At 39.2% G+C, this 9,090-nt stretch overlaps 1 protein-coding gene across 1 annotated transcript; it reads right to left on the reverse strand.

Moving 5' to 3' along the window:
* Positions 1-511: 511 nt before the first annotated feature.
* LOC310939759 (STAM-binding protein-like A) lies at positions 512-8,846 on the reverse strand (the record flags this gene model as incomplete). Its single annotated transcript, XM_083904598.1, has 10 exons — positions 8,727-8,846; positions 6,155-6,371; positions 5,369-5,444; positions 5,182-5,277; positions 4,343-4,742; positions 4,025-4,149; positions 3,472-3,609; positions 2,935-3,047; positions 2,665-2,764; positions 512-568 (listed from the first exon to the last, which is right to left on the reverse strand). Exons 2-10 carry the CDS (start codon positions 6,358-6,360, stop codon positions 512-514), a joined length of 1,311 nt encoding a protein of 436 aa, XP_083760724.1. The 5' UTR covers positions 6,361-6,371; positions 8,727-8,846.
* Between the last annotated feature and the right edge of the window lie 244 nt (positions 8,847-9,090).

Raw genomic sequence — 9,090 nt, forward strand, 5'->3', positions numbered from 1 at the left:
AGTTACAACTGGCTTTCATTTCTCTCATCACTTCAAAAGAGGCTTGATTACAAACTATAGACTTTATAGTGAACTTCATGTTGCACAGTGAACAAGAGAATGTTTTCATCCTTGGCACTTTGTCCATCAGGCACAACCAAACTTTGTAAAATAAAATAAAATAAAAAAGGCTTGGTTACTAGACACTTACATGTTACTGACACACATAGTTTGTTTATTGATGACATGAACAAAAGCTGAACAGGGAAAGAATATAGCACATTTTCACAAAAACAAAAGGGTTGAAGAGCCAGAGGTTTGCCACCGGATAGTTGTTTTCCTCAAAAAGTGCAGTAATATGTAGTTTTCTTATAGAGCAAAAAAATGTTGCCACAATGTTGTTCCATTGAGAACAACTGAAGTTCATATAGGTGGCAAACTTCTGTCGGGTATTTGCTCAGTACCATCCCGAGTGTTTTCTCCAGTCTGTAGTTCGAAAAAAACAGTCTTGAGTGTTCAGGTGAAGAACACATCACCGCAAATCCATCACATTAACACTGTCATTGGTGATGTTGACATGTCCGGCGTGCTGGGAAGGAGAAGTGGAGTTGTTTAATTTGCTTTCAAGGACAGAAATAATATTCGTTTTGTAATCCCAACATTTAAAAATGACTCTTGTTATAATTGAGGTATACACGATAAATATCTATGTTCATGCCAAACTATACAATGTGATTTTCACATTTCTTTTCTTTTTAGTTTTACTTTGACTTAAAGGGGACATATAATGCAAAATCTACTTTTTTATCATTTTAACCTCTTCTTCCCTGACCCTCTTTTTGGAGTGCCTGCTTGTAAATGACATGCCCAAACTAAATAGAATAAACCTCCGCAGATACAAGCTATGTGGATTATCTTGGTATCAACATGAAGATAACACTTGTGAGTTTCACTGTAGATGCCACTGTGTCAGTAAATGCACATGGAACACAGCATAAATGAAGGATTTTTTCTCTCACCTAAAAAATATTGCCTTTTAAAGTAAATACCACCTTGAACATATGCAGTAGGAGCTTAAATGGAGGTCATGAAACAACATGTGGACATGAGCTGTGCAAAGTCTGATGCCCCTGAACTGAAGCAGTGTAAAATGACAGAGGTGCCTACGCATTCTCTGGTTTGGCACCATCTGTGTAATTTGAGATTTCTTAGGTACCAATTTTTCAAAACTTGTTTTGAAAAATGAAAAAAAACCTATGAAAACTCAATGTAAATCGATGCTCCCTGTGCGGAGCATTATAACAACTCTGTGACTCTGCAGCATGTTCAGTTACGCAGCACCATAGCTCTGGCTTACAATGGCCAATTTGGGTGATTGACAGTTAGCTTTAAACTTCAAAACCGATAGAACCAGGCTCCGGTCTCCAAATGCGTGCGAGTCAGTTCATTAGCGAGTCTCAAGGATATAAATGCGTATGACGCATTTGTGCTGACATTCGTCCTTCTCTATTTAGAACGATCTTATGTCACTCTGAAATGAGGAATCAGACCAGGAATCATCCCCAAAGCATGCTGGGAAGTGTAGTTCTTCATTAGAAGAGGTTTTGTTTCGGTGGAAATAGCTTGTTATGATAAACAGCAAAGGTAAGACAATATTTCTTGTTGTATTTCTTGAAAGTGAGTGGTTGTTTTGCTATTATTTTGCGGCTGAATCTGTGAATCGTGGTCGTGGAGTAATAAAAATGGTACAGTTGGAATCTGTGGATTCCCCGCTGTCCAGCCAGACACATTTTTTTTGTTCATTTACATAATGACGCTGATACTCCGGTGCTCAATGTGTGCACTGTAACAATGTTTTCCGCTCCGTAATATAATATACTGTAATTGCAATGCCTTGACTTTTGTGAGGTAAGTACACACAGTCCCGACCATGACAACAAAATTAGCATAATAAATTATTTCGGGTTTTTTAATGATCACTTTTCCAAATGCTAACTGCTGTTAGCTGCTGGAGCCTCAGTGACACTGACATAGTTTCCCAACCTGCGTTTCATTTGAATTTAAAGAGACAGGCACTCAACAAAACCGACCTTCTGAACAGGGCGGGGTGACTGAACTGCTATGATGCTTCATCCTTAAGGTATTTTGACCAAAGCATGTCACAGACATGTTCAATAGGACACCAGGGAATTAGGTTAACTTGGAGAAATAGGGTATGAGTCCTATAAGGTTCTTTATTATTGATGCTGTTTCCACAACTAACAAATGCTAACACCCGTGCCAGCACTGGCTCTGTTTTAGAATTCATTTCAAGATTTCGCTGTTGACGCTCCATGAACTCATTTGACTTTTTATTCAAGTATGAACTTGTACATAGCCTAAGATTCTGTGGGAAACTTGAGGTGACAGAGCTTTTACAGTCCCAAAGTTATGGAGTCAGCACAGTGATCTGTGCATCAGTAACCTCCTCTAAATCTTAAAGCATACAGCCTTTCCATATTTTAACTGATTTATGTTTTTTTTTAATATAATTATAGTAATATAGTTTAAAATAGTTAACAGGATCTACTTACTAAGTTGTTTTGATGTGAAGCACTCCGTTTTGTGGTACTCAACAAAAGTTACCCGTTGGGGCTTATATCTTATATTATAGCAAAGCTGGTCTACAAGTACATTTATACTCACCGTAAAGAGAGGGGGGTCTTTGCTGTGCGGGTGAAAGCCCTTTTGTTTACATGTGGATATCTCCTCTGTTCCTCGGTCTGTCAACCTGAAGTAACCAATTCTGGGAAAAATACATTCACAACCAGTTACACCTCTGTACAAAAAGACTTAAATAAAATAAAGTGGCAACACACTGACAATCACATGCAATGCTCAGCTGAATTAAATCCAGGGATTCCAGTTGGTTGTGGCGAAACGAAAATCTTACTACACAAGTAATGTTTGACTCACTCATTGAACTTGGGTGAACAGACAATAGCAATGGCCTCTGGCAGCATCATCTGGTAGGAGCAGTGTGTGTGGAGGTCAACGCTGGACAAGAAGGCAGTCTGTGTGGGGTGAGTCTGAAAAGAAATAGAACCCACTTACTTTTGGACTGGAGTGAACAGATACTAGATTTCTCTAACTTTGTTTAAAATTGAAAAATAAAATTTTTGTGAATTTACAAATAAATTACATCTTCTTTCACAGGCATTTGTTTGCTTATATAGTATATTAACATATAAAAGTTTTCCTCTTAACATCAGGGTATGGAAGTCACATATCTCAGCCCAATGTGGACACAAATAAAGCAGTAGTATTTTTGTTCCTGCATCACATTATTTTTTAACATAAATATTTTAAATTGTTGAAGAGGTTTCTTCAATCGCATACCTCTGTAACAAAAAATCGTCATCTGCTATAACAGGAATACGACACCTTTTTCCTTGCAATTTATCTTTGAGAAAGTGTACTTGCTGCTGTGTGTTGCCCGTTTCATTTACTCACATGTATCCAGCCCAAGGTGATGAGATCATACTGGTCCTGTATGAGAAACAGTTCCTCCTCATTTTCTGTGTCACAATAGTCTGGTCCACCGCACTGCTTTGGTACGAGGACATGGGTCACAGTAAATGCATTTCTGGTCTGGAATGAACACAAAAACCTGTCACACTATTGGACTTGTGCTGCAAGTATAAAGAAATTCCCAATCATGCTCATATGGAAACTCATATATTTCAAATCAAAGCAGTTCTAAGACAGTGAGAAGTGTCAAATTGTGATTTACTTCTCTGGAGTGGGCTGATTTTGTTCATTTACTGATTCACACTCTCTTGACACATTCATGACCCAAAACGTTTGAACTGCAGGCAAAAACACCAAGATTATCCTCACCAACACAGTTGTTTCTTTGACCATTTTAAACTAAAATTCCCTAATCCACTATTTGTCTCATGATTAACACTCCTAATCTCAAAGAAACAATGAAAACACACATTTATGGGCTTCCTGTAATAGAAGGAGATCTGCGAAGTGCTGTCTCTCTGCTCCAGAGCCTTACCAGTTTGCCACACAGAATGCCACAAGTTTCTACAGCTCGGCTTGTATTGGCCTCAGCCAACTTCAGAAAGCCCCGGCACAGCTCAGCGGGAACGGCCAACTGCCGAAGGGCATCCTCCATTGTATCTGTACAAATCATGTGAAAGAATAGACAAAAGACGAAAGGATAAGTGATGTTCTCGGGCAAGTCATGGTGTCAGCAGGACATTAAATAGGTCAGAGGGAGAGCTTGGAAAAATTGAATACTTTAAAGCAGGAACAGGTCAGTATTTAAATCATCTGAGGGCCTGACCCTTGTGTCACAAAGAGATGAACTCACTATTATTCCCTGGACTGACCAGAGACCCAGGTTTGAGTGAGCGGTCAAAGGTGGGAGGACCGGTGGAAGGTGCGCCAATGGTTGTGTGAGGGTGATCGTACTGGTGGTTGGTGCCACTGGACAAGTCCCCCAGGCTCTGTGGGGGAGTCGGGGAGACTGACGGCGGACCTTGGATGCCTGGAAGGAGGGGCATGTCAAGGGAGGGCGCAGTGGGTGCTGCAAACTCCTGGAGCACACGCTGACGTTCCTTCTCCAGTTCCTGCCGGCGGATCATCTCCTCAAAGGCACTGAATTGCTCCTGCTCCCGCTGGCGCCTCTGCATCTGAGCCACACGATCCCGCTCAGCGTCCAGCGCACGCTGCTTGGACTGCTCCTGCACCATCACCTCCTCCTCAGCTTTCTGCACATGAGGTACATGTGAGACAAATACAAAGTTTGACTTTCAGCAGCCGTTTTGTTGCAGAATAATAATCACAAGGTGTAAGTTGATCGCAAAGGGACATGTTTCATTCACTCAAACAATGCGGTGATTCAGGGGGAATGTTATTGTTTGCTTCCATTTAGTCTATAGTGAATGACTCCTTTCATTTCAACACTGGTATGACTGTTACTGACACACGTCACTGAGCAGCTGGTTAAAATTTCAGCTCATTTATAGTTCAGATGTCACACTGTAAACACACAGAGTACAAAGCCTGCTGTGACGTAAAAGTAAATAACATATTGTTTGTATGGTATTTATTGTATTTTTCTCAATGTGTATTGATTGAAAACGGTGTGGTCAGTGGAAATAAGGAGAGAAAATTCAAAAAGCATCAACAGAGATGACAATACATTACCTTTTTGACAAGATATTGTGCATATTCCTGTTCGAATCTCTTTAAAAGAGCCTTCTTCAGAATTTCTGCTTGAGGAAATGCAACATCCTTCAGTTTCTGCAGAAGAAAGAAAACCAACCTAAATATTGAGCATAAGCAGTTTTCTTCCAAACAGTTCATATACAATAAGTAAAACATGTATGCATACCTTTAGTGTGTCCTTCTTTTCAGGGACGTTAGCGGTCTTATAATCACGATGCTTGGGAAGTTTTTCAATAAAGAGTCTTGATGAGAAAAGAAATTCTTGTTATGACAAATATCTATGTATGCCTGTACTAGGGTGGTCAACGAATATTCTAAATTCAAATATATATGTTTGAATATTTAAAAAAGAAAAAAAAGAAAAGGAGATTCAGTTGTGAAAATGTTCAGTTGTCAGCTGCTGCTTTTGATGATGATTATTGTGGGCGAATGGGCGCACTGGTCGCAGGAGTCACACACAGTGTTGACCTCCAGGCCATGTACCCCATACTCCTGTGCACTTGCCACATAAAATCTCTCTCTATATATACATATTTATACAGTGGTTTGCAAAAGAATGCAATTTTTTTGAACACGCCCCTTTCAGTGAATGATTCAGTTTCACAGAATCAGCAGCATGCACGTCATGCCTGTTGGGTCTGTTGGTTTTCTATACGTTGAGTTCTTCTTCTTTTCCTTCTAGAAACTTACTTGCAGTGTAGAAGTTGAAATTATAACAAAAACAGTGATTTATCTTAAGCTAGTGATGTGGGACTGCTATTATTTTTAACACAACTATATATATATATATATTCCAGTTTATAAATATAATCAGGCTGTTTGCAAATCATCTTTTGTATCCCCTCCATTATTTTGCGTACCCCAGTTTGATAATCACTGAATTACACCCTTCAAACTACTAATTTCAGAAATGCTCAATAATAAATACAGCAATAAATAATTTTACACTTACGTAATGTATCTATTGTAAAGGAGGAAGGCATGCTCAATGTTGCCCTCCTCTGTGTAGATGTGAGCCATACGGACCATCTCCATGCCTGAGCGGAAGTAGCGGCGCAGGGGAACGTCATCGTTAACTTCCACCGTGCTTCCCTTCTTGGTCAGTAAACGGACTCGTTCCTCAGGCTGCATGCTGAAGACTGCGAGATCTGCCATCATGACCTGTGAACCTGGAAAATAAGAATTTGGCATTTTTATTAGTGTACGTTTGTTACCAAGTACCTTAGGGTAGTTGTCCTAAACAAGTAATGACGTTTTCTAAGACCATTTCTGTCATGAACATATATTATGCTTTTGTCATAACTGCATCATTTCCCATCAAAACAAATTTCTGTAAGGATGTATGGATGAGTGAATACTTCAGTCTTAAGAGTACTTAAAGGTCCCATATTATGCAAAATCAACTTTTAAATCATTTCAATACTTATATTTGGGTCTAATTACAGGAGATAAAACATGCAATGTTGACTTGCACGCTCATTGGGATGTCATAAGACACACAATTCCTGGAATTTTTCACGGACCTAACCATGTCCGTAAAACACACGAGAGTGCTGGCGAGGGCAACGGCATCTGAAAACCGGAAGTCCGCGAAAAGTTATATTCTTGGCTCCACAGTGCAGCACAGAGTCCTGCACAAACTTCCAGCATCAGAGGATGTGTCTGTCCATTGGATACATGTTATATATGACAGCAATGTGCCTGCTAGAGCCTGCAAATGATCACTTTTCCAAATGCTAACATCTATTAGCCCCTAGTACCCTCTGTGGCTGATGACATTTCCTGTCTCTTAAGTTTTGTTTGACCTTTTTTTTTTAAAGAGTTACTACTAAACAGAGCGTTCTGAACAGGGCTGTTTTGGCAGGGTGATTGAACTGCTGTGGTGCTTCATCCTTATGGTATTTTGACCAAAGCATGTCACAGACATGTTCATTAGGACACCAGGGAACAATTTGCAGTCTCTTGCAGGCACATTGCCGTCATATATAACATGTATCCATTGGACAGATAAATTCTCTGAGGCTGGAAGTTTGTGATGGTGCTGCACTGTGGAGCCAAGAATAGAACTTTTCGCGGACTTCCGTTTTTCGGATACTGTTGCCCTAGCCAGCACTCTCGCGTGTTTTACGGACAAAGTGGAGGTCCACGAGACAACAATTCTAGGAATTTAGCGCCTTGTGCCATCCCAAGGAGCGCGGAAGTCAACATTGCATGTTTTATCTCCTCTACTTAAACTGAGGAGGACCACAAAAACATGAGTGAGTCTTCTTTTTTCACACTTTGGCAACTTGTAGGGCCTCTGGAGTCCCAAATAGTATTAAAATTATTAAAAGGTTGATTTTGCTCAAATTAAAGCTGAAAGTGTGCAGTTGAAGCACATCTTGTTCGTTTCATTTCAAATCCATTGTAGTGGTGTATAGAGACACAAAGAAGAGAATTGTGTCGATGTCCCGATATTGATGGACCGGACTGTATTTACATGAAAGCAGTGACTCTGCAGAACTCTTTTAACCATTGATTAAATTAAGACAAATGCGAGAACCTTTCAACAGCATGCTGACTAACAGTCAGATGGCCTGTATTGATTGCACCATGGCAAACTCTTGGCTCATCGATATACTGTACAATGTGTCAAAAGAACCAGTTCAGTTGCTATGACTTTAGCTATATAGAGGTGTGGCACTGATAATAGAGGGAGAGGTGAACAAACCTTCAAATGTTGTTTGCTTTAAAAAAAAAAAAAAAAAAAAAAATTGTTCTTCTGGTAATACATATAAGCAAAATATAAACATAAATACATCGGAGGGAAAAAAGCAATCAAAAAAGTAAGAAACACAGAAGATATACTGTATAAGTTACAATAGCTCTTCCATTGTTTTTGGGTTAGGGTTAAAGGAAAAACAAACTTTGAATAATGTTATTTACTAATAAGTTAATAAGTGATATCTTTGAAGAGACTGACCAGATCCAGTGTGTTGTGGGTGGCTTTGCAAGCCTTTGCACGTATTTACAAGCAGAAAATAAAGGTTGTTCATACATTCCAAGCTAGGCTGTAAACAGATCTGTAGGTTCTAGGTTAAACTATTCCTGATTTGAAGTGTATAAGACCTGATATGGTAAGGGTGAATTTCCCTTTGTGGTGTTGTCAAGATATAAGTTAGGCCCTGTTAGGTCCGACAGGAAGCCTGAAAATGTATTTTCTATATAATCTGACCTATGAAGGTATTTTAGAACATGTGATGTCAGTGTTACCCACACTGATGTGGTATAGACACAAACTGGTTAACTATGGAGTCGTTTCACATCATTCTGAAACCACACTGTCCTCTCACCTTTTCTCGGTTAAAAAAAATAATAGGAAGACAAATATGTGTTTTCATCTCTTTAACTCCAGCTAAAACCTCACTGTTTCCATACGAAAAGAGCTAATAGCGCTAACTCAGCTAAGTTAGCAAAGCCAGTCTACGAGTTCAAGACATAAATGCAGCTTTAACGAACAGAGTGAACTTCAAATCCATCCTCACCTACAGCGGCTGTGACACGAGACTCCCAGAGGAATAACCCGCAGACCAGGATCAAAATAAATCACATTAATATTATTTAAAACAACCCGTTTCACTCCAGAGACTCGTCTGAGCACTTCCGCAGTCCAAACTACTTCCGCCTAGCGAAACACGCCCCTAAAGAAAACGGTATCTTTGTTTTTTTTATTTTAAACAAAAAACAAAACAATCCGTATTCTGTTAATATCAGAAGAATGTTTGATTTAATTTATGATGAATAATAGTACAATTTGAGAAATGTTAAAACCTCAAATTCAAAGCCTTGATGTATCAAAAACACATTTTAAAATAAAATGTGAAATAATGATAATAACAATAACAATAA

This window comes from Microchirus variegatus (assembly GCF_963457635.1).
Source record: "Microchirus variegatus genome assembly, chromosome: 18".
Classification (NCBI taxonomy): Eukaryota; Metazoa; Chordata; class Actinopteri; order Pleuronectiformes; family Soleidae; genus Microchirus; species Microchirus variegatus.